We start from the raw sequence: 26,606 nt of genomic DNA, 5'->3' as shown, positions 1-26,606 counted from the left end.
CCCTCACGGGGGACTCGATCACCAGCAATGCCCCTGAGCCAATACGCCCGCACTCACCAGCTTCCCTGTGCGGCGGCGGCTCCTGGGGCAGCTCTCCTCTCGCTGCAGGACTCCCTCGGCACACGGGAGACCTGTTCACCGGTCGCCATGCTTCTTCTTCGGTCTTCGACGTGCAGTGGGGGCGGGCACCGGCAATGTGCCCCGTGCCCCCTCCGCTACTCCTCAGCTCCTCCGGGGCTCCCTCAGCACAGGGGAGCCCCGCGACAGGCCGCAACACCCCGGGCACATATCCGGTCTCCCTCCATTGCATGGGAGACCGGCCACGAGAAGCACGAAGGATTCCCCCGGGCAGGGGGAAGCGGAAGTTGCCTCAATGAGGCCCCGTCCACGTCTTCCCTGAACCTGCCTGACTTCCTGTGGGGGCGGCCAATGGCAGCGCGGCCCCGCAGACGAGCCCCCAGGCTCCGGGTCGCGCTGCTGAGAGCAGGGGAGATTTTTCCTCGATAAATTACGGGGGAAGGACAATGCCGGGTGGGCACCGGCCATTACAAATAAAGTGCTTCCAGCGCTAGTTTGAGAAGAATAAAGCGCTCCCAGGCACTAGGGATGAAAAGAGAAGCGTTCCCAGCGCTTAAGGGCAAATAAAGCGCTCCCCAAGCGCTATAAGCAAAATAAAGCGCTCCTAAGCGCTATTGACCAGCAAAGTCCTCCAGGGGATAGGAAGAAGGTCCACAGGATCCCAGGGCAAAGCAAAGTCCTTCAGGAGTCCAGGGGCTGGGCAGGGCACGCCCCTGGTAGGATTCAAGTCAGAAACAAGAACATTTTAGAAGGGGACACATCCCCTTCTTATACAGAGAAAAGTCTTTGAAGTCTTTGTGCAGGCAGTGTGAGAACCAGCTAGAACTGGTTATAGGGAAGTCCTTTCAGTATCAGGGACAGAGGTGACAGTCGCCCAGCGGGGAGGTGGAGCCAGCATTGTGGCAGGCAGGCACAGCCTCATTCACTGTTAGGTGCTATCTCCTCCCACTTCCCTGGCAGCAGATGCTGCCTTTCATCCACGGGCTGACTCGGACAACCTCCTGGGGGCTCTGCAGCCCCTGTCACCCTCAAACCAGACAGTCAATCCACAAACAGGCCCAGGCACTCTGGGCCAGGCTCACCAGCCAATCACACGCCAGGCACAAATTACACAAATATGCCAACTTCTAAAAGTGGCACTTCTAGACTAGACACAACCATGCCGCATACACCATTACGCAGCATTCAATCTCACGAGTTCACACATATCAAACTCGACCCTGCACTCCCCAAACATCAGGAACTACCATGGGCATACATATTCACGCACTTTACACTGTACCACAGTGAAAAAGTGCGCAGAGGCCTAAAATCACCAACACCAGGTTCCAGAAACAGGCTAGGAAAAAGCAAAAAGTTTCGGGGTGAACCTGCCAAAAGGGCCAGGTCCAACAGGTACAATGAAGTAAACTAAAGTTAATAGCTCATGAAAGGGCAGGACAAAACGACAGTCGAGGTAATTGAAAGTGATCTACCAGTTCCAGATTGTGATGCAACCATGTGCAATCCAGAAAGGTTGTGCTGTACCAGAACGTGACTAGAATTAGAATGTGAATAAAGATCACGAGGTGAGTAATTGTCCACACCATGAACGCGTACGTGGCAAAATGAAAGTGACCTGACAACCATAACGTGATTGTTACAATAGCAGCAATGGTACCTCTGGCGTTTGAGTACATTAACTCAAAACAAAAAGATCAGCCAGCAAAATGTCGTGAATCTACAAATCAAAACTAAACTAGCGTTAAAATCTAAGAAAGAAGGAAACTGACAAAAAAACTGGGTGACCCGCCTCGAGTGACCCCCGGCGCTTACCTCTATCAGTGCCGCGAGGTTCGCCGAATTGCAAAGTGTGAAAACATAACCAGCGCCTTCAAAACGGAGCTGGTGTAAGGAATGGTATTTCAAACTGTTTGTTAAGACAAAAATCAACCTATAGCACCATAAGTAGAAACTCACCAGCAGTACCGAACGCAGCATTGGAAAGTTCTCTCAGGGGAACGCCAGCTCCAGGTAGAGAGCCCGAGCGTTGTCTCCCATTAAGTGGGTTGCCATTGAGAGAGTCATAGAGAACAAAATAGAACTATGCCCGAAGTTTCTATCGGTGGCCATTGCTAAACGTGCATTAATGGACACAAGAAGGTGCAGAACAAAACTAAACCAGAAAAAAACGAGTGAATGATTGTGAATAGAATGAAACTATAAATGAAAATAAGCAGTGAGTTAGTCAGAGTGTGTGTAGAGTAAATGATAAAATCACAGCAAGGCACTCTGATGAAAAAGCACAACGGAAGAACAGTAGCACTTGATTCACATCGTGCATCAATAGTAGCCCACAAATAAAATTGGCAATCAAAATGACATGTCGACCTGGACTGAATATAGATCTAATACATACATGATCAGCCTGTCAATAATAAAACAATCAACAGATGAAATTGACAATCAGAATAACATGTAAACCTAAATATTGATGTAATGTAATACATACATAATCAGCCTGACAATTGTGAGGCAATAAACATAGAGAGCAAATAACACCAATGAGATAACAACAGTTACATGATTATAAAAAGCAGGGCAGTTTGAATTTATCATTCAACCCAGTTGGAGACAGTGTTTGCATGAACCAGATCCAATGAGACTCACGTTGAGATAAAAATGTAGACATATCTCTGTCTGGACGAGTCTCTACCACCTCTAGGACCCCGAATCTTAGCTGTGCAATGGTGTATTTTCTGCAAGTCAATGCTGTGCTAGAGGAGAGCTTATCGTTTTAGTCCTAATGCGACTCTTGTGGTCAGTGATACGAGTACGAAGAATCCTCTACGTTTTTCCAACATAATACAAATCGCAAAGACATTGGTCACGTAAATCACATGGAGACTATTACAGTTTGCATTAAAGTTTAAGAAAATCCTTTTGCCTGATCGAGGATGAGATAAACTTCTGCCAGTGATTACGTTATTACAATGTGAGCAATTCATACATTTGGACATGCCTTTAAAAGGACCTTGAACACTATCTGTGGATTTGTTCGGGATCTCTTTGAGATTACTAGACCTCTTATATGCAAACAGTGGGGGTGTCTGCAAACATTCCCTTGAAATCGGGCTCAGACTGGAGCAACACCCATCTTTGCAATATAATCGATTTCAAAAGGTTCAAGTGGGTTGAGTATGTAGAGACAAAAACCTCCCTAGCTGAACCAGGTTTCTTAACTTTCTTTTTCAACAGGTTATCGCGACACCGTGCTGAAGATCTGATGACTGCCTGATCAACTACCGATTCAGGGTAACCTCTACTTAAGAACTTTTCCTTGGATTCTTCAATCGTCTGCAAGCCTAGCTCTGGGTTAGATGTGATATGCCTGATTCTCAGGAACTGAGAATTGCGTACTATAGACGTTGTATCTTTGTACACATCTATTCCTCACCTTGAAGGTATTGAAGCCATTGAATGGGAACTGCTAAGACAAGACATTGTTAGGGCTAACAAAGTGTTTCTCCTTGAAATCCTCAATTTTTGTTTATTTCACAGTTATTTTCAGTGGAAAGAGAATTTTTTTCTTCAGGCCAACGGTACATCAATGGGCTTTTCGGGAGCCCCCAGCTATGCAAACATCTTCATGCTCAAATTTGAAACAGAGTATATTCTCTCTAACCCCACATGGACATATAAGCTTATTGTATATCGTCGTTTTATTGATGATATACTTATTATATGGCACGAGACACGCTGCGATCTAGAAGCTCTGGTTCTGAGATTGAATGACATCAACCCCAGGATTCAATTTACTCACCAGATTGAATCACGAAGTGTAGCATTTTTAGATGTTTTGCTCACATTGTCTGGCACTACTATAGAGACCACCATTTTTAAACCCACTGATCGTAACAATGCCTTGTTATATCAAAGCTTTCATCCTTGGCCACTGAAACTTCATTTGCCTTTTTCCCAGTTCCTGAAAATCAGGTGTATCACATCTAACCCAGAGTTAGGCTTGCAGACGATTGAAGAATCCAAGGAAAAGTTCTTAAGTAGAGATTACCCTCAATCGGTAGTTGATCAGGCAGTCATCAGATCTTCAGCACTGTGTCGCGATGACCTGTTGAAAAAGAAAAATAAGAAACCTGGTTCAGCTAGGGAGGTTTTAGTCTCTACATACTCGACCCACTCGAACCTTTTGAAATCGATTATATTGCAAAGATGGGTGTTGCTCCAGTCTGAGCCCGATTTCAAGGGAAGGTTTGCAGACCCCCACTGTTTGCATATAAGAGGTCTCGTAATCTCATAGAGATCCTGAACAAATCCACAGATAGTGTTCAAGTTCCTTTTAAAGGCATGTCCAAATGTATGCATTGCTCACATTGTAATAACGTAATCACTTGAGGAAGTTTATCGCATCCTCGATCAGGCAAAAAGATTTTCTTAAACTTTAATGCAAACTGCAATAGTCACCATGTGATTTACGTGATCAAATGTCCTTGCAATTTGTATTATGTTGGAAAAACGGAGAGGATTCTTCGTACTCGTATCACTGAGCACAAGAGTCGCATTAGGACTAAACCGATAAGCTCTCCTCTAGCACAGCATTGGCTTGCAGAAAAACACACCATTGCACAGCTAAGATTCGGGTCCTAGAGGTGGTAGAGACTCGTCCAGACAGAGATATGTCTACATTTTTTATCTCAACGTGAGTCTCATTGGATCTGGTTCATGCAAACGCTGTATCCAACTGAGTTGAATGATAAATTCGAACTGTCCTGCTTTTTATAATCATGTAACTGTTGTTATCTCATTGGTGTTATTTGCTCTCTATGTTTATTGCCTCACAATTGTCAGGCTGATTATGTATGTATTACATCAATATTTAAGTTTACATGTTATTCTGATTGTCAATTTCATCTGTTGATTGTTTTATTATTGACTGGCTGATCATGTATGTATTAGATCTATATTCAGTCCAGGTCGACATGTAATTTTGATTGCCAATTTCATTTGTGGGCTACTATTGATGCACAATGTCAATCAAGTGCTACTGTTCTTCCATTGTGCTTTTTCGTCAGAGTGCCTGGCTGTGATTTTATCATTTACTCTACACACACTCTGACTAACTCACTGCTTATTCTCATTTATATTTTCATTTTTGTTTTATTCACAATCATTCACTCGTTTTTTTCTGGTTTAGTTTTGTTCCGCAGCTTCTTGTGTCCATTAGTGCACGTTTAGCAATGGCCTCCGATAGAAACTTCGGGCATAGCCCTATTTTGTTCTCTATGACTCTGTCAACGGCAACCCACTTAATGGGAGACAACACTCGGGCTCTCTACCTGGAGCTGGCGTCCCCCTGAGAGAACTTTCCTGTGGTGCATTCGGGACTGCTGGTGAGTTTCTACTTATGATGCCATAGGCTGATTTTTGTTTTAACAAACAGTTTGGAATACCATTCCTCAAACCAGCTCAGTTTTTTAGGCGCTGGTTACGTTTTCACTCTTTGCCATTCGGCGAACTGCACGGCACTGATAGAGGTAAGCGCCCGGGGTCACTCGAGGCGGGTCGCCCGTGTTTTTGTCAGTTTCCTTCGTTCTTAGACTTTAACGCTAGTTTAGTATTGATTTGTAGATTCACAACATTCTACTGGCTGATCTTTGTGTTTCGAGTTAACGTACTCAAACGCCAGAGGTACCATTGCTGGTATCGAAACAATCACGTTATGGTTGTCAGGTCACTCTCATTTTGCCACTTACGCGTTCACGGTTTGCACAATAACTCACCTTGTGATCTTTATTCACATTCTGCTTCTAGTCACGTTCTGGCACAGCACAACCTTTTTGGATTGTACAAGGTTGCATCACAATCTGGAACTGGTAGATCACTTTCAATGACCTCGACTGTCATTTTGTCCTGCCCTTTCATGAGCTATTAACTTCAGTTTACTTCATTGTACCTCTGTTATTTATACAGTTTATTAAAACTTTGCAGATTCCCCTGACGAAGGGCTCATTCCAATAGCCCGAAATGCATTGGGATTTTTAAAGTCATTTTGTTTCATGCTGATTAAAAGCTGTATCAGTTGTTATTTTGTGAACCACATCTGCAACTATCAAGAAGAAAAGCAGACTTACAGCAACTTCATGATTTGAAAATTGGACTTTCTCACTTTTGATTCATTGAATACTGAATGGAGTACTGTTGTTAAAAATAAGGAGCAATTATTGTTTTGTGCACTTTGTGTATACTAAATTGTGATGTGTCAGTAGTGCACTGGGCATCCCCAGATACAATTCTGGGTAATTTCCTTTTCACTTTTAGAAAGTTGGCATTTCTCTGCTCTTGTCTCTGCGTGCCTGCAGCCTGTCTCCAATACATGTATGGGGTGGGTGACAGCTGGACTTCGAGCATTCCCACTAGACAGCCACACGCAAAGAAAGGTAAGGTGTGACAGAGTGGCCATCTGCATCCTCATAGGTCATCCTGGTCAGAATGGGAGGGAGGAACTGATACACCTGAATAGGCAGTGTCCTGTCCCCACACAAAGAATTGCACACACCCATGTAGTGAGTCTAGGGCTAGGGCTAAAAAGAGAGGGTCTCTGTGCACTTCAAAGCCCCTCTTTGAAGTCACCACTTCTTCAAAGGCACAACTGGGTATCAGCACTGGGTCTCTGACCCCACCACATCAGACACTATTGGATCTGAAAAGAAACTCTGCCAGGAGAAAGGACTGCTGTGCTGCTACACGGACTGCCACTCTGCTGGAATACAGCTCTATAGGAACAGCTTTTCTGCTATGCTGCAGTGCTGTCCATAACCCTCTGCCCTGCAGAGGAAGTACTGGACTTTTGCTTGAGCCCAGAGTGATCTTCAAGGGCATGCTGGCTTGCCTCCTGTTCTAAGACTCAGGAATATCAACCACCTGCTCTGGTGCCTCCTCCATTGGAAGTGGATCCAGATGCTTGCTCAAGTGGAACTGACATATCCTCTGCTACGTATAACAGCTGTTGCGGAAATAGAACCAGTGTATTGGAATTGGACCCAGCGTATGGCCATTGGAATTGATGCATTGGAGCCACCACATTACCACCGATGCAGGAGAGATGATCTGCGCATCCCCTCGCATGCGTGAAGATACCTGGTGCATCTCACTTGGAACCAATGCATCTCAGAACTGGCGCTTCATCTTTGGAACCTGCCCATTGCCATTGTTGCATGAAGAAAATCAACGCATCTCCTCGACTGCAGAATCGACACAGACCGGCTGCACCCCTCATCCTGCTGTTGTGACCAGGATGAAGGTACTTTTGTTCAGTGGGCCTTGTGTGGCTCCTGTCCCTGTCCCTGTCCCGCACTCCATTGCTGTCGGCCTGACCTCTTGACTTTGCCCTGATTCAGGGTGACCAGATAACCCCCATGGGCAATTATTGTTTCAAAGCTGTATCTTTCCTTTTAATCTTTAAAAATACATCTCTTGACTTTTACATATTGGAGTTTGTCATTTTTATTTATAAAATCATAATTTATTATTCCAACGTGGTCTGGAGTCTTTTTGTGGTGTTTTCACTGTGCTACTGTTTGAAGAGTTGCACAATTACTTTACAAATTGCTTTTTAAGTTAAGCCTGCCTGCCCCATGCAAAGCTACCAGAGGGTGAGAAGAGATTAATTTATTGGTTGTATATGGACAGGGTGCATACCTTTGCCAAGCAGAATCCCAATTTCCAAACGGCGTGCCATTGCAAAAGGAGTATTGAGCGGTGGTTGGAGATGAAACCTAACTACTCAGATATTTTTTTTCATGTGAAAGACATTGTACAGAAGCCAACTAGATCAGATGAGACGCCGCTAGTTCTTCTAAACCCCTTAAATGTGCACAGGACAGTAGGCCCTGAACATCAAAAGCTCACAGAGCATTTAGGTATACAAATTCTCCTTGGAAAAGATCAGAAAAGACTATGCAAGATTGATCTAGACAAGTTAAAGGAAGAATCCGAATGGAGTCGGCTTCCCACAGTATTGAATTATAAGAAAAATATTTGACATTAAGTCTTGCTTCCAACTGCTTCTGAACTTTTAAAAATATGCTTGTGGTCCATGGGGGTTATTGGGCTTATTGTTAGATGAGAAGGCAATAAAGTTTTTGTCAAAAAGGTCATATATTACTTTTACAAAAAACTTGGCCTGAATCTTCCTGCCTGTTAATAGGAAACATTGAATATCATCTTTCTTCAATAAGAACACATAATAAAGGCTGGTTCAAAGATGGCCTAGCTACATACATTGCAATGGAAAATTATTCCTTTGAACATAAATTTGCCTTGGCTACTTGAAATGACAATTAAACATTGTACTTCCTTGCGATGGCTTTTAGCAATTTGGATTGAGAAGCCCTGTGCTCAAAAACATCTTCTCTATGCCTGTTTTTTAGATCTAAAACCTGCCTTCGATAGGGTTCCAAGACACCAACTCTGGGTTAAATTTAAAGAATGGAATATTATAAGGCCATTTCTCTGTGCAATTGAAATATTATGCATGGATATCTGGGATGCCACAAAGTTGGGTGATGAAGCTACTGTGACTAAGAAAATTCTGGCCACTGATGGCAGTGGCAGCTGGTGTCATTTCGAAGTCGTGGGGTGTGAATGTTGTAGATGAGATTTAATTAGTGAGCCAGCTAAAGGAGGGAGCCCAACTGACATTAGGGTGGGTTCAGAGGTTGTCCAAATGAGAACATTTCTGAAAAAAAAGGGGAACAGGCACAATTTAAAGCTAATTTTAATACAAAGCAAGGCTTATAATGCAATTCTAAATGTGTTGTCTTGAAATATTTAAAACATTAAAGATTTCTCCACATTCTACTGTATGAAATATGTTCAACAGTTTCTACTTGCTTCAACAAGTCCATCTGGGTGAGCTTAGTTTGCTGACTGTGTTTATGATGCTGCAGTATTGAGAACTCTGGAGCTGAGCCCCCATCAGTGGTTCATAAAGGTATTCACACAACAGGCACATTCAATCCTTGTGTTTTCTGCAGAGTAACTTGAAAATGGTAATGTCCAATTGTGAGGTCGCAGACAAAGGAGGTCATAGAGCTGTGAAAGTATGTACAGTAAGAAAGGAAAAGAGAATGCAGTGCTCACAGGTGAGTGGAGTGGGCATGTTCTGTGCGCATGGGATATAGAAAAGTGGGGAAGATGAAAGGAAGTATGCACAAAAAGGAGAGAATGAAAACTGTTGAAGAGGAAAACAACTACTTGAGAGGTATGCAAATACAAGATTACAGAAATACATGGGGAGGAAAATGGTTCAATGCTTCAAACAGAGAAAGACTGCAGAGAAACATCGTGTGAAAAAGAGAATGAGAGTGATTGAGGCACTGTAGACCATTACCACTTACACAGAGCTTAGCAATATTTAATTCAAAGTGCTTCACTCCTTTTAGAGAACCCTCCCCAGCTTTCATGATGCCACCAAAAGCCTTTTCACCTATTTTTTTCTTAACATGCATTGAAGTAGACTTGAAATGTGATTACTTTTTTGTTGTTATAATGAAGGTGGCAAAATCAGCTGTGTGCTCCAATTAATGCTACATAAATGTAATAAAACAATTGTGTTTAATAATATTGATAATAATGTTATCTCAAAATGGTAATAAATACCCTGTAGCAGATTAGTTTAAGAACACGTAATCCATCATCCAAGGATTATAAAAAAGGTCCATTGAGAAAATAACTTGTCTGTAAAACAAATAACTGAATCAGAGCGATTGCTGACCGACCAAAATCTGCAGAACATAATAATTGAATTAATCATGCCTCTAAAGCAGGAATCATGGTTATCAAACAGAGAGAGCATTTCCCCTCCTTCACGCACAATGCCGTCATTGGCGAAGGACGTGAAAAGAAGAGATCATTGTGTCCAACGGAAGGGGGTGAACATGGCCAATTGATGACTTCACAAGAAAGCTGTACAGTGATTGGCCATGATCTGCGAACATCTCACCACGCATGGATTCGTATGCGCATCCTATGCCTGACTTCTAAGCCAATACAGGTGCTGCTTTCATGCTGTTTATGTTAGTAAACATCTTGTGAGCAGTGCCAGTATTGGCTTGGGCAGTGAAACCCATCGCTCAATAGGAGACTGGAGGCTATGGCTCTGTCTCTCTTGACTTCCTAATATTGCACAGAAAGGAGAGGCGTAAAGTGTGCTTGTCGAGCTGGGCACAGCAAGCCACCAGACCAACCTGACATGCGCACTTCACTTTAGGACTGCTTCCCTGTAGCCAATGCTTTATTAATCAAGGCCCACTCCCACCCTCACTCTCAGGCAGAAAAACATGTGGTCTGAGACTAAAAAAAAGAGTACAGTTGCCTCTAAAAATAAAAATACATAAATAAAATACCGGAAAAGGATACTATAATGTATAATTTATGGGTTGGCTCCCAATGGGCGGTGGGGGTGAAAGCTTTTTTGCCCCAATGGAGCACCTGCTCCTGAATGATGGCCTTAAAAAGCGATCCGTGTTGGCTCCTTTGCTATTTAACTATTTAACTTGCTATTTTAACTTGTATATTGCTGACTCAAATCTTTCGCTTGTTTGCTCAAGTTTTAACATGCATTGACTTCATTTTAACACGGTTAAAATTTGTTAATACATGGCTGATATTGTGCTGCTAAGTAGGACCACAGTTGGCTTACCAGAAAAATGCCACTCACAAAAAACACAAAAAGCGTTATACTGATCAAATTTCTACAACATCTTGTAATATTAGGAACAATACATTCCAGTTATTTATTAAAAAAACTAATTTTAAGATCTGTTCTATTCTTTACTTGCAGATGTAAAAAGTGTGACCCACAAGAAATCGAACTGGGTGGCGAGATAGTATTGGCTAGTCGGAGCAACTGCAAAGCCTCTGAAGATGTGTGCTACACCTACGACAGGAATAAGTGCTACACGAGTGACATCAAGTACACTTATGAAGGACAGACCAAAATTTTGAAAGCACCCTTAACCCCTGAATCTTGCTATGAATAAATAACTACCATGCTGTTGTGGCAAAATGGATGGATGAAATGATACCACGTGTAACACCATATTTTACATTGTCAAGGCATATCCCCATATATAAAGACAGACCAAAAGTCAGATTATGCAGCTTGTTTATAGTACGACTCCCGAACAAAATATAAGCTTCAACAAAGCCTATCTGTGTTAAGGCAGCATCACAGCTATTTTAGTCAAACCATTAGGAATTGATAATGTTAACAGAATATCAAAATTTCAAATAATAAACACTCCTGTTAGACAAACACCAAAGAAAGAATAATAATAAAGAAAATAAAGTCTTATTACTAAGATTCTGTCAGCAATTCCTATTTATTGATCTTAATTTATTGTGTGTATGTTTTACCAAAATTATTTATAATCCTTCTAAAACCATTCTGTACACGATGAGTCATCGTATCTATGACAACACTGTTTGTTGTGCCAAAATGTGTACAAAACTCATGTTTAGAATGATATATGGAGAATTATGAGTAATTTTGTGATAAAATATACACAATGTGTTAAAATTTAATTAAAGCCCAATAAATAAGAACTACGGGCCTGATTCACTAAGGTAAACTTAGACCAAAATTCTAACTTTACTCCTACTAAAATTAGACTTTTGGTCTAAGTTAGACGTTTGGTCCAAACTTAGACCAAAAGTCTAACTTTACTCGTAGAAAAAGTTAGACTTCAGGTCTAAACTTAGACTTTTGGTCTATGTTTACTTTTGTTAATCAGGTCCTAAGGGCGTAAACTTAGTACTTAGCATTTGTTTTCAGTGTCTATTATTTCTTCTGGATTTGTGACACCAGAGAGGTAACTGGTGTCTTATTTGAGTGCTCTTGGCACCAGACACTATTCCCCAATACGTACCTCACTGAAGCCCTGATTCACAAAGGTAAACTGTAATTTAACGAACAGAAGGCCTCTCCTATCTTTTTTGTGTGAAGTATCTACCACGAGTGCAGAGACTTCGCAGTCGTAAATATACTACTAGTATAATTTGTTCGAGAATAGCAAAAATATCGTAAACTTACACTAAAATGTATGTTTATGCTTGTTGAATCAGGCCTAATTGTATTTTTATGTGTCTCCTGTGTGCAAAATATTTACCAAGCTTGGCTTCTTGCTTTCACAATGACGGCAATATTAAACAGTTTTATCCTCTGCTTTTTATTTTAAATATTCCATTTTCACTTGCTCTGATTTCCTATGCACAGCTTCCAAACCTACTTCATTCTTTTAATTTGAATGCCTTTAAATATCTTATGCTCGGGAATGAATGTTGCTCATGCTAGCGCCCTTCGCAGCCTTAAAACTAAACAATAGAAATGGCAGGAGGACTTGTTCAGCTACATTAAAGTTCTTTCACTATTTTCAGAAGAGTAGAGGAGAATTCGAATAGTTTACTAGAACCATGCAAATGTAACCATTACTCTTTAATTATTCCACTCCATTTTGATTTTACTGTTCAAGTGGCTGTCAAATTATTGTCAGTTTCTTTTTTGCAGCTAGAAATTACGCATCAAATAAATTACATAAAGATGTCTTGTTTTTCTTTTTTCCAGGAAGTGGTAATGTGTGTTCACCCAAAAGCTTACCCTCGCCAGGATTATCTTACCCTGCTGGTTTATATTTTATATTTCTCATCTTGAATGTTTGGTTTGTAAAATTCTTTTTTATTTCACAGTTAATATTGTAGGTAGGCACAGGTATCAAGGAACAGGACTCTTTTGGGCAGTCACACAAAGTGTGTTCAATTCAACAATGCAATAATTGTTGTGTAGTTACTGAATTGATTTTAATTGTATACTTAATGTGTATTCCATTGCCTCGTCCTTTTTGGAGTAGAGGAGCATTGGCAGGACCATTTCAAGGCCGTTTAGAGTCCAAAACAAAATACTGAACTGAGGAGCCTAATATTTTCCACACTTTTTGTGTTATATAAGTGAATATGAACTTGAAAAAGGGTACTTGCTAAATCATTCTAATCTAAATGCAGCTTGGTTGTAGTAATTTATGAACCAAGAGATCTCTTCACAAACTACATTTTGTGGTATGTTTAATAGTACTACGATCGTGTTACTCGTACTGCAAACTGCTATTACCAAACCTCTTTGCAGAGATTTCTACCTCTTCTTTTATGTCCGTGCAGCGATCTCCTCCCAACTTTAGAGATCTCTGCAGATGTACACTTGATATGCTCTAGTGCAAAATAAGTTGACTATATCCATACATTTGGTACACATACAATCACAGATTTTTGTATCCATTTTTTGTGTTATTGCTATATGCAGGGGTTTCTGTTCCGAAGGCGGAGGGTTCCCTCCTGCACGCGGAGTTTCAGCCCCTACTGCGAAATAGAGATATCCTCGTTCTACAACACTGTGAGTAATTGGGCTGTTGAGTGACTGGGGGGGTGAGCCCTGGCCAAGCAACAGCCACAATCCCTTGCAAGGTGAACCACAAAAGGTCACTAAATTATCCTGTGTTTAGCTCTGGGTAGCTTGGCACAAAACGCAGTCAGGCTTAACTTAGAGGCAATGTATAAAGTATTTATGGAGAACACAAACTGTAATAAGGTGGAAACACAACACTAGTAAAATTGTAAACCAAATCAGAAAAGTAGAGTAAATTTTAATACATTATTTGACATCAAGACCATCAAAATGTAATCAGTAGAACCAGAGTTAGAAATTTTGAAAGATTAAACTGCCAAATAGCACCTAAAAGATAAAAGTGCCAACCGCAGACATCTGGTTGCACTAACCTGAGGCAAAGTCAAATGTTAAGGCTGACCACTATGGAGGATACAATAAGTGCATTGGGCCCAGTTAGGGCTTACCTTCGGATTTTAAAAATTTTGAAGAAAAAGTGTCTGAGAAGGTAGGAGGTCAGCAGGGCAAGGCTGCAGAAGTGTCCGAAGAGGGAGCTTCATTGACAGATAGTCATGGAGCAAAGCTGCGATGAAGATTATCTGACAGAGACATGAAGCAGCAGATTTCTTACTTTAGAATCCTCTCCCAGGTGCAAGACTTGATCCGGAAATTGTTTCCCATAGTATATCTGCGCATCAGCAGAGGGTGTTGCACGACTCCATATCAACGTTGTACACCCAATGTGACATCGATGGAGTCCATTTAACCCCCCTGCCGACGTCATTTCACTCTTTACCATGATTGCAACGCAGATCTGAAGTGGTTAGGCGGGCATTTTTCAGGCCCTTCTCGACATTTTGTTGAGAGAACAGTGTGCTGTTTTGTGATGTTGTTCGGGTTCAAATTCTGTAGATTTTGTACCAGACAGTTGTCAGTCAGGAATCCGCATACCATCTGTTTGTGGTGCCTTGGAGAACACCATGACTCTGAGGCATTTGGTTCCTGTCAGCGTCTTTGGCCGAAGGCATTGAGAGAGCATCTGATGAAACTTGTGGTGCCACATTTATCTGAGAAACCGCATTGTCTTCAATCCTCACCAAAGCCCAGAGACCGGTCGAGGAGCTGTTCGGTGAGGGGCTGCCTCTGTCCACATCAAGGGAGGCTCCTAAGCACAAACTGCTGATACATATGTCCGTCTCTGATGCCGTCTCCCAACCTTCGTTTGCAGGGCATTCACAGGAGTCCACCCCGCTCCTCCCTAAATATCCTGGAGTAAGGCAACTCTAGTCCAAATGCAGGACTATTAGTTTACCCTGCATAAGGTTTTTGGGCATCAATCTCCCTCTGGCGCACTTTCTGCCCCCAAGGAGGTAATGGGTGCCCTGACTGCATCCTCACCTGTGGGTTCGCCCTCTGTGACAGTTGGGTCCTCTGAATCCGTTATTGGATTCCAGGTGGGGCCAGTACACAGCCCTTCGGGGTTCACACCTTTGGTGTTGGGGTCAAGTCAGCCAATGATGTAAGTGGCACCAGTCGACACTAATCAAATTACTCTTTTCGATGTCTATACAACACCACATTGGCACCGGATGTGGCGCCGATGGAGCAGTCTGCTTTGGGCAACTTTCTATCTGGCCTCATTCATCCCGCGTCTGTTTTTCCTACGGGAATGCACAGGTTGACAGGTGAACAAAGGAATATAGGGTGTCTAAACCCTTTTGGAAATACTGTCTGGTCTGCTTTGGAAAATTGTCTAACTGAACTGGGGAAGGCTACTAGACTAGAGTCCTCTCCTGTTTCTGATTTACTTTCTCCACCTGGTATGGCAATGTAGGAAAGTTCTTCTTTTGCTGAGATATTTAGGAGGGCAGCTGTAGTCTGGACTGCCAACTTACCTCAGTGTAATTGTCCACAGACCCTATGGCAGATGTTCTTCATCAGGGTGTGGCAGGAGTGGAGCCTTTACTCCCTTATAATGAGTCTCTGTTTAACCTCTTGTTAGGTGCCTGGGCAAGACCTATGTCAGGAGCTCCAGTTGACCGGGCTGTGGGACGTAGGCATTAACCCGCCCCTGGGGGCCCACTTTGTCTCCTGCAACATCCCACCACAAAAGGGCTGGTGGTTCAAGCTGCTACCACTTCGCCGGACGCTAGTGTCCTTCCCTTGGTTCCACTAAATAAAGAGTTCAGATGGCTAGAACATTGTGGGAGGAATATGTTCTCTTCCATCAGTTCGGCATTGAGGTTGTTAAATACGACATGAGTTTTGGGCAGATTTTCTCATTCTTTATGGGACTCTGTGGCTCAGCAACTGCCTTCTATTCCAAAGGAAGCCAGGAGTGAATTCCTGCAAAGGCTGCATGATGGCCGGAAAGCGGCCAAATTCACCATGAAATGTGTTTTGTACACCATCTATTCCATGGGTAGAGCTATGACCCAGTCACTTGTACTGTCCAGACATGCATGGCTTCGTCAGTCTGGGTTTTCACAGCCTGTACAGGAAAGCCTCAAAGATATGCCGTTTGATGGTGTTCATTTATTTGGTGAACATGCTGATTCATCTTTAAGGCGCTTCAGAGGTGGTCGATGTGATAAGACCAATGCAAAAAGAACAATTGATGGACAGAATGTAGAACAATGTCATACATTCACCCTAGTACAGAGATCTGGGCCTAAATCAATACTTTTTTTGATCACCATGCCATTCCAGTTTGGACCCAGCCATATGAAAATCAGTCTTGACCCTGCGCCCAATGGGAATAGTCCAGCCCGAACTGCCAGGCCAGGTCCTCCTTGGACTGGAAACAAGCATCCTAGGACCAGTTTCTGGCTTTCAGCCATCATCAGCCAGGATAGCTTGACTCCAGTGGCATGGAGAGCACAGGACTCACATCTGAGCATACCCGTCCCACTCGGGGTGACCAATGCAAAAAGAACAATTGATGGACAGAATGCAGAACAATGTCATACATTCACCCCAGTACAGAGATGTGGGCCTAAATCCACAGTTTTTTTGCTCACCATGCCATTCCAGTTTGGACCCAGCCATATGCAAATCAGTCTTGACCCTGCACCCAATGGGAACAGTCTAGCCCAAACTGCCAGTCCAGGTCCTCCCTGGACTGGAAACAAGCATCCTAGGACCTGTTTCGGGTTTTCAGCCCTCATCAGCCAGGATAGCTGGACTCCAGTGGCATGGAGCGCGCGGGACTCACGTCTGAGCATACCTGTCCCACTCGGGGTGACCAATGCAGTTCAGGCTGGACTGTTTCCATGAGGCACAGGGTCAGACTGATTTGCATATGGCCATGTCTGAACTGGGATGGCGGAGTGAGCTAAAGAATGATGATGGATTAAACCCAGATCAGTTGACTAGGGGTGAGTACTTGCAATGTTCACCACTCAGTCCATCATCCCCTTTGTCTTTGCTTTGTTCGCCCTAAGTTGGCAGGGTATGCCCAGACGTGGGCCCCTTGCTCACATTGCCACTGGATTCAAGCTAGCCTGGCTGATGACGGCTGATTAGCCAGAAAAAGGTCCCAGATTGCTTGTTTCCAGTCCAGGGCAGACATGGCTTGGCAATTCGGGCTGGACTGTTCCTATGAGGCATAGGGTCAGACTGATTTGCATATGGCCAAGTCTAAACTAGGGATGTGGAGTGAGTTAAAGAATGATGATGGATTAAACCCAGATCAGTTGACTGGGGGTGAGTGTTTGCAAAGTTCAACACTCCGTCCATAATCCCCTTTGTCTTTGCTTTGTTCGCCCTAAGTTGGCAGGGTATGCCCAGACGTGGGTCCCTTGCTCACTTTGCCACTGGATTCAAGCTAGTCTGGCTGATGATGGCTGATTAGCCAGAAACCGGTCCCAGGATGCTTGTGTCCGGTCCAGGGAAGACATGGCTTGGCAGTTTGGGCTGGACTGTTCCCATGAGGCACAGGGTCAGACTGATTTGCATTTGGCCATGTCTGAACTGGGGTGGCGGAGTGAGCTAAAGAATTATGATGGATTAAACCCAGATCAGTTGACTGGAGGTGAATGTTTACAATGTTCAACACTCCGTCCATCATATCCTTTGTCTTTGCTTTGTTCCCTATCCTCCTGTGGTCGCCCCAGGTCCATTTCCCATTTTCGGCACAGTGGTTCCAGACTTATCGCTGCGTGTGTACGTAAGGAAGCAGCAAACCATCGGATCAAGTGTTTGCCACGCCCCATAACGTGAAGATATTTTATGATAAGGTGTTGGGTCGGTTCAACCAACATATCCCCCCACTTAGAGGTCAGTGACGCGATCAGGGAGCGGTGACACAAGAATTGCCCTGGTGGCAGCCCCGTCTCTTTAATCAGAGATTCATATGGTATGAGTGTGCCGTCCCGGTACAGATCTCCCAAGGTCTGTATGTCAGCTCCGCGCCATTCCGCAAGTTCAGGGGATGTAAGCACCCCAGACCCACTGGGGGAACCTTCCAGTGGTATGGCTGGTGTGTATAGGACTAGCGCTCTGGTGAGGTATAAACTACGAAGGTAGCATTTATAAGCCACGGTCGGTGTCGGTGTTGGGGCCCTAGCGGCTGGGTGAAATAGTTTAGCAATATATTCTAGAGGGAGGGGAGGGGATATGGTCGCAGTATCTTTGCATCCTCTGTCCGCAAGCCAGCGAGCTATCCACTGTAATTGTGCGGCCAAATAGTAATGCTCAAACTAAGGCACAGCAACACATCCCTGATCAGTGGGAGAGTACAACTTAGTCAATGCTAACCTGTGGCGTGTGTTGCCCCAGAGGAAGTCCCTAAGTAGTTTAGCAAGCGTGGTAAAGAAGGCAGCTGGGATATATATTGGTAGGTTGACAAAATAATACAAAAGGCGGGGAAGGATCACCCTCTTGGATAATGCTACCCTGCCAGTGACTATTAGTGAGAGCATTTTCCAGAAGTGTACTTGCGATTTGATGGCTGTCATGGTACGTCCCAGATTGCCGTCAATAAGGTCCGCTGGTTGACGATATATCTGGATTCCTAGATAGCGGAAAGTGACAGCTTTCCACTGCACCCTTGTGCCTTCTAAGACGTAGCCCGGGTCCTGAGTGTCCCCTCGGAATGCATAAAGGCAGGACTTGTTGGCATTTACTTTAAGTCCTGAGAGAGAGGCGAATTCACTTAATGTGTGCGCCAGCTGAGTTGGAATATTTCCCATGTCCCTCAAGAAGACCAAGAGGTTGTCCGCGTTCAGTGACATCTGATGTGTTGCATCCCCTAGGGGTATTCCATTTCCCAGCGTCGCTCTTGGTGCCGCTGCCAGGGGCTCAATTGCTAGCGCAAACAGGAGGGTTGAAAGCGGGTACCCCTGCCTGGTGCCCCTGCAGATGGGTATGGCAACAGAGATGTATGGGCCCATTCTCACCCTGACCGTGGGGTTCTTGTATAATAAGTCAAACATCTGGAGGAATCCCCATCTCAACCCATATCGTGTTAGTACCGCCGCAAGGAAGCTCCACTCCAGACAGTCGAAAGCCTTCTCGAGATCCAACACAAGGCATCCTGTCCTGTGCACTATCCGATGCCACCCTAAAGAACCTCCGCAAGTTTAGTGACGTACTACGGTTAGGCACAAAGCAATTTTGGTCACTGTGGACTAGTTCAGGTACCACTGGCGCCAAGCGTTCCGCCAGCACCTTGGCAAATATTTTATAGTCCACGTTGAGGAGTGCCAGGGGCCTGTATGATCCCAGGCTTTCAGGGTCCCTGCTTGGTATGAGCAGGGACTCCAGGTAGGCCTCGTACATCGATGGGGGCAGCGTGTGCTCTTCCAAGGCTGTGGAGTAAAGGGTATGCAGTCGCTGCACCATCGTGTCCCGGTAGGACTTATAGTATTCTGCAGGGAGGCAGTCCGGCCCGGCGTTTTCCCAGACGCCATGGACCCAACCGCCTCCCCGATCTCCTCCAGAGTGAGGGGGCCATCTAGCTCCTCTTGGCGTGCTTCCGAGATTGTGGGTAGGGGGGAAACCTCTCCAGATCCGGGATGGAGCAGCGCCCTTTGGATCGGTACAACTGCGCGTAATGATCCGACATCACCCTTTGTATCTCTCGCTGCGTGTATGCCAGGGCTCCCTCAGGAGTGCGTATGGCTCCAATGGGAGCTTGGCTATTTTCCTGTTTTAGTAGCCAGGCTAGAAGCCTGCTGCCCTATCCGCTTTAGCATGGGTACGAACCGTGTGGGCTGCATAGTTGTGGCATCTTAGGCGCTCCATTAGTTCTGCATGTTGCGCCCTAAGGTCCTCCAGGCGGTCTGAGTGTCAGCCTCCAGCCTCACCCCCCTGTTCATATTGGAGTAGTTGGGACTGAACGCGAGTGAGTGATGATGCTAGTTGTTTTCGTATGTTCCATGTGGCACCGAGACAATGACCCCTGATTGCTGTTTTGTGGGCATCCCATTCTATTAGTGTGCTGCTCGCCGTCCCCTCGTTGAGCTAAAAATACTCCAGAACAGCCGTCTCCAGGGATGCACGGAATTCTGGGTCTTCCAGTGCAGTCAGTTGGAGTCGCCCAGGTGGGTAGGGGAGGGAAAAGGTTCCCAGTTTAGCCGTAGCCTCATAGGGTTGTGGTCAGAGTGTGTCCGCCCTAGGTATTCCACTTCCTTGACCAGCGGGATTGACGATTGGGAGCCCACCACCCAGTCCAGCCGCATATGCAGGTCATGTATTGCTGAGTAGTAAGAGTAGATGCGATCAGTAGGGTTCATGGTACACCACAGATCTAGCAGAGCCCAATGTGATAGCCAGTTTGCGAGCACCTGCGCGTTAGATATAGCCGTTGTCTTTTGGAGGGTTGGGAAGGATCTGTACGTTTGCACATCCAACACCGAATTGAAATCCCCACCCAGCAACCAGGGGAGCCCAACGTAGGGGATCAGTTTTGTGGACAACTGCGCCAGAAATGAGGATTGGTCATTGTTCAGACCGTATATGGAGCCCAAAAATATTTGTTGGCCATTGAGTGTCCCCCGTACTAGAGTGTATCTGCTGTCTGGGTCCGCCACTGAGTCCGTGCAGATGAACGGGGGGCCCGCTTTCACCCAGATTAATGTGCCCCTCACGTGCACCGAGTATGTTGTGCCGTACACTTGACCCCTCCAGCGCTTGCGCAGCTTGTCTAGTTCTGGTTGTGTCATGTGCATTTCCTGCAGGAAAGCAATTGTAGCTGAATGTCTCTGGAGGTATGCGAATACGGAGTAGCGCTGCGTGGGTGTATACATGCAACGTATGTTCCACGTGATTATGTCAGCTTGTGTCATTTCTAGTGAGTCGAGCCGACAGGAAAGCCAGGGCCAGGCCACGCCATAGGGTATGGAGGGCAGGGAGAGGTATAGGTGTATCGGTGTGCTGCCATAAAAACAACAGAGAACTAAGAACATCATAACATCTGGGGCGGACATTTCATGGTACCCGTCCAAACCTCTGTAACTGTTAAGTAGTGTAAACTAGATCAGTATGTTGCCTATTTTGGTGCGCACTCTAGTGGGGCTGTGCTATGGCCACCCCCCCCTTTCCTATATGTATGATGTGCCATCCGTATAAACACCTGTGTTATTGCTTGGGACCAGCAATATGTAGGCCTAGCCGGCGAATCAGGTGAGTGATTTCCCCTCTTCTCGTTCCTGGTGATATTTATAATGTGGCCAATGGTTGGCACATTGGTACTGTACTGTTCCTGTGCAGGCCAGTCATTTTATTCAACCCAGTGGGCCCACCCCTCCACCCAACAACATGCAAGTGCGTGAACTTTAACAAAGAGAGTTCTACTTGCGTAAGCAGTCCATGGCAGAGTTAAGCTCGATGCTACTAGTTCTTATGATGCCATCCGCAGTTTATGGGGTTACCACTGGCAGACCGAAGTCTTCAGATACCTCTGTTGATGGCGATGATGAGCCACTGGGTATTAACTTGTCACGTGCGTAGGGGTCCGGTTGTTGTTTGGGGTGTGGGGATCTGAGAGTTGTGACCGTTTCTATGGCTTCCTGCCTTTCCGTCCTCATGTTCTCCAGGCTCAGGGTCATTGTCCCAGGTTTAGCGTTCTTCATTGTCCCCCGTCGTCGTCTTCGTCTTGTTTTCTGCCCTCTGAGTTATTGCCATTTGGGCCCGAGGGCCTCTCACCTGACCATAGTCCCAACTCCTCCAGACAGTCCCATGCCTCCTCAGGTGAGTCAAAGAAGCGGGTCCCCTCTTTCGGGACCGCTCGAAGTGTGGCTGGGAACAACAGCGAGTAAGGCAATTCCCGGATTCTGAGCTGACGTTTCGCCACCGTGTAATTGCTTCTACGTCTCTGTACCAGAGCAATGTAATCGGGGAAGAGCATAACTTGGCTACCGCCCACCTGCAGGTTGTTCATCTTGTGTGTTTCCCGGAGCACCCCGTCCCTGTCCCTGTAGTTGAGTAACTTAAAGATGAACGGTCGTGGTCTGGCTCCTGGTTGGGGTTTCTGTGCCGGTATGCAGTGAGCTCGTTCAACCGCAAATTGCATTGACAGTGTTCCCTGGGGTAGGAGATCGCGCAGCCATCGCTTCGCGAACTGCTCCGGGTTTCTTCCCTCTTCTTCCGGCAGGCCCACTGTGCGGATATTGTTGCGGCGGGAGCTGCCCTCTGCCCTGTCTTCCGGATCGTGGACGCGGTCTATCAAGTGTTGCAGCGCAGCTGTGTGGCTTTGTGTGAGGGGCTGGAGCCCCTTCAGTGTTTGGCCTTGCGCAGTGACTTTTTCTGTCAGCTTACGAAGGTCTACAAGGAGGAGGGTAAAGTGTGATGTGACCTTGTCTATCTGGTTTCCAAAGACGTCCTGGTGAGTTCTAGCGCATCTCCTATTTTTTCCACTGCTGTGAGTACTGAGTCCATTTTTGCTGCCAGAGCTGTGGTCATAGGCTCTGTCTCCTCGCTAGTGCTCATGCTTACGGGGTCCAAGCTACTTGCTCGCAATGGACCTTGCTGCATCTTGGCTCTCATCCGACCCATTACGAGTTGCTGCGCCGTGGGGATTTGCAGACTGGCACCAGAAGGAACGATGTCCCGGCAGCAGTGTTATTTCTGAAGAGTTCAATTTTTGCATGGGCTGTACAGGAGGTTTGGTCAGGTGGGGCGGTTTCTCCCCACTGTCTGCTTACGGGGCGCTTGTACCAACCTATGGGGTCCGTGTACCGACTCCGCCTCGCTTATGCGCTGATAAAGCGATTCTCCTCGGTGTTTAGTGATAGACAAGCTTTAGGCCACGGCGTTGTACTGGTGTCTGAGTATGAATCTGTTAACCTTCGTGGTTTCAAGGCGGAGCAGGTAATGCCAGGTTCCCCAGGGGTGACTTTCTGTTCAAGTTCTGCGCTCATGCAGCACCACCAACGCCCCCCCCCCCCCCCCCCCCCCACTGTGTCCTGCAGGTGCCACAGCAGCGTCGATAGGGACCCCTGGTCAATGTCGGTTTAGTAGTGGCAGGCTTCCTCCTTCGTCGTCTCACTGTAACATCTTCACCAGATTAGTCCTGCTCAGGCTCCGCACACCATGTACCACGAGTGTGGCTGCCTTCATTCCCTCCTCAGTGCACAACTCGGAGCCCCCACTGGCATTATTTGCCACAGGTTACTGACGCGCAGTAGCCTACCTCAGCCCTGGGCCGCTCCAACATCTTCTTCACGTCTGCGATACCCGTCTTACAAGTGCCCCGCCAGCCCACCGCACCACAGCTGCGTAGTTTCCGTGTTCACAGTGTCACTCCGGGGGGTCTCGGTTCATCAGGATTCACACCAGTAAGCTATGCTGGGGTGTCCGGTAAACTCTTAGTCCCTGGCCTCAGGATGGGGTCTCCGCTCTTGGTGCAGTCTCAGTGGGTGGGGGGGAGGCAGTTCAGGACCTTGACAAACGTGGCGCCACTACAGCCAGGCCGCCCGCAGCACTGGTATTAAGGTACGGTTCTCGCTCCACCGCCTCCTCCACCACCGCTCCGTCCCAGGCACACGCACCTCTCGATGTATGACTCTGCACTCTATGTCCCCCGGTGATCGGGCGTCAAGGGGGTAGGAGGATTCGATTCTGCTTCTCCACACACAACGGTGCTCCCGCTGTTGAGCACTGCTTGAGGCCGGTCCATAAGGGAGTTTTCTACTACCTCTGGAGCATTCAGATGCGGGCGGCCATCTTGTAGCCCGGAATGGCCGTGCGTTGGCTTACTAGTGTCAGTGACGCACTCTCCTTACCCCTGGCCAGTGCGGGTTGCCTCTCTGCCCACATTGGTGCTCCTGCTGTTGAACTGTGCCCAAGTCCGGTCTGGAGGGGAGTCTGCCACCGCCGTGGAAGGGCTAAGCTGCGCGCGGACATCTTATAGCTTGAAATGCCCACGCGCGCGGGCTCCCCGTTGTCAGTGCCGTACTTTCTCCGCTCCAGTCAACACAGTCACATTGGGTCTAATTACTCGATACAGGTCTCACCAGGTGCAGGAAATCATCTGCTGCCAGGTCCCAGTCAGTGGTAACGTGGATGGCAAGTTTACAGGATAATATGCCGGATTAACGGGGGATGACGGTCTAAGGTAAGTCTTTTGTGACCCATTCAAAGTCAAACTGATTGCGCAAAGAGCCTACCATATGAGAGGTGGAAGTCAAGTTCAATATTTGTGACTACTGCATATTGACCCAGAATCCCGAGACCTGCCCAAATGCATGTAGGTCTGCCATAATAGCCGGTAATGAGGTCTCAGGGTAGGTAATAGAGAAAATAACGTTGTAGGCATAGAGATTGATCAGGAGCTGGTCTGCCCCAAAGGGAATGCACTTGGCATTAGGGTTGTCCCGGAGTCATTGAGCGAAAGGCTCCATGTATAAGGCAAAAAGCAGCCGGGATAGATGGCATCCCTGCTTTGTGCCCCGGCCAATTGAGAAACCACGCAATCTGACCCCGTTCACCCTGACCAATGCACTGGAGTAGCTGTAAATGCTGGCAATCCAATTCCGAAAGTGGGAGCCCTGACCAAATTGTTCAAGAGTTGCGAACAAGTAAGGCCAGTGCACCCTGCCAAAGGCCTTTTCAGCATCGACTGCCAACAGTAAGGCCTCTTTCCGGGAACATTGAACCTTATCGATCAGATGACAAAGGCGTTTGGTATTGTCCCCACACTGTCGACTGAGGATCAACCCAGCCTGGTCCGGATCCACCAGCCCAGGCTTCAGGGGATTTAGTCGATGGGCTAATATGCTAGCAAGTAACTTTACAACTATAGTCAGCAGTGAGATCGGGCGATATGAACTGCAGGGCTTGGGATCTTTGCCAGGCTTTGGAATCCCTGTGATTGAAGCTTAGAGCATCGATTCCGTGAGCGTGCCCGTATCAGCAAAGGAGTTAAACAAGTGAGTGAGTATGGGCGCTAGCTCTGAGCAAAAGGTCTTGTAGAAGACCGCGCTGAACCCATATCGGCCGGGCCCCTTCAGAGGTTTCAGCCGAGCAATCACTGAAATCACTTCCTCAATGCAGATAGGCGGGTCAAGCCCTCGGCTTTGTTAGTAGAGAGGGAAGTGACTGCAGTGGTGTAAACATAGGTTTGCGGATCCTACGCAATCGAAGAGTCGGCCGAATACAGCTCGGAGTGATAGGCTCGGAAAGCATCAGCTATGCTAATATCCTCACTGACCTCCACTCCAAGAGCCCCACAGACCGCCTTTACCACTTGTGCATGCTGTTTGCTAAGCAAACAGTGGCCCAGCATACGACCCCCTGTGTTAGTCCCTACAAAATATTATGTTTAAAGCGGATCGCGGCATGCTCTGCCATATCCAAGTCAAGGCATTGGAGCTGGAGCGATTCCTTTTCAAGTTGTCTCCAGATCCGAGAGGCTCCGGACCACTTGTGTATTGCCTTTAGCTCCATCACTCTCAGTTCAAGCTCCTCTCTCTTAGCTCGTCTCACCTTATTCTTGTGTGCAGCCTTAGTTATGAGAGCCCCCCGGATAACCAGCTTCAAAGCCTCCCAGATAGAAGACATGGCAATGAAACCATCATCATTAAGCGCTAAGTTGTCCTGTATAGTATTCCCAAAGATGCCATGGGGGGATCATGGTATGGGGGGGAGGTGTGCATAGTCAAAGTGATATGTGTATGGTCTGAAAGTGAGTGAGCCTCTTTTGTCGCAGCCCGAATGCGATCCCAAGCTGCGGGGGTGACCAGGAAGTGTTCTAGCCGAGCATAGGATTTATAAACCGCAGAATAAAAGGTATAATCCGGTTCTCTAAGGTGTGCCAAACATCACGCATCCCACAATACCCCAGCCACTCCCGACTCCCAGATGACAGGGCTCCTGTGCCTCCAACCCTCTGGCCTCAGCGAGCCAGCTCAAAATCTATCACAACCTTTAAGTCCCCTCCCGCAGCAACAGTTGTATCTGGGGTGTGAACTATAGCTTCCAGCACAAAGGTTTCCTGGTGATAATGAGGAGAATAAATTGAGGCCAGTGTGAAATGAAAAAGCCCATCCATACCTGCAGGGACATCAGGCAGCCTTTGATTTTAGCTGTTGGACCCAAAACTGCCCCTCAAAATGTGTGGAGATCAAAATAGCCACACCGCCCTTCTTGCCCTTCCCGGAAGACCAGTATTGTTGTGGAAACCCTCTTACCTGCATTCTGTGTGTGTCTTTTGGAGGTAGGTGACTCTCCTGGAGTAAGCATATATCCTCTCCAGAATGCTCCAACAGGGACAGTACTGCTTTCCTCTTAGAAGGGTTATTAAGGCCTCGGACATTGAGGCTGATTATTCTAGTCTCCATGGACATGGACTGCTTTGCCATTGTGCAACGTTCCGTCCATCAATGGCTGTTTTTGCATTTGTCACCCCGAGTGGGACGAGTATGCTCAGACGTGAGTCCCGTGATCTCCATGCCACTGGAATCAAGCTAAACTGGCTGATGAAGGCTGATAGCCAGAAACCGGTCCTAGGATGCTTGATTCCGGTTCAGGGAAGACATGGCTTGGCAGTTCGGGCTGGACTGTTCCCATGAGGCACAGGGTCAAGACTGATTTGCATATGGCCATGTCTGAACTGGGATGGTGTGGTGAGCAAAATAACGATGGATTAAACCCA

The 26,606-nt window shown here is 46.3% G+C and overlaps 1 protein-coding gene across 1 annotated transcript in view; it reads left to right on the top strand.

Moving 5' to 3' along the window:
• JCHAIN (joining chain of multimeric IgA and IgM) overlaps positions 1-12,679 on the top strand; it is a 123,405-nt gene extending 110,726 nt beyond the window's left edge. Inside the window, exon 4 of the mRNA XM_078676396.1 lies at positions 10,919-12,679. Coding sequence (XP_078532522.1) covers positions 10,919-11,117 — 199 coding nt within the window. The 3' untranslated portion in view covers positions 11,118-12,679. The remainder of the gene's footprint in view (positions 1-10,918) is intronic.
• The last annotated feature ends 13,927 nt before the right edge of the window (positions 12,680-26,606 follow it).

This window comes from Lissotriton helveticus, chromosome 2_1 (genome assembly GCF_964261635.1).
Source record: "Lissotriton helveticus chromosome 2_1, aLisHel1.1, whole genome shotgun sequence".
Taxonomy (NCBI): domain Eukaryota; kingdom Metazoa; phylum Chordata; class Amphibia; order Caudata; family Salamandridae; genus Lissotriton; species Lissotriton helveticus.
Note: the sequence above shows the minus strand (reverse complement) of the source record. Positions and strands in the feature narration are given on the sequence as shown.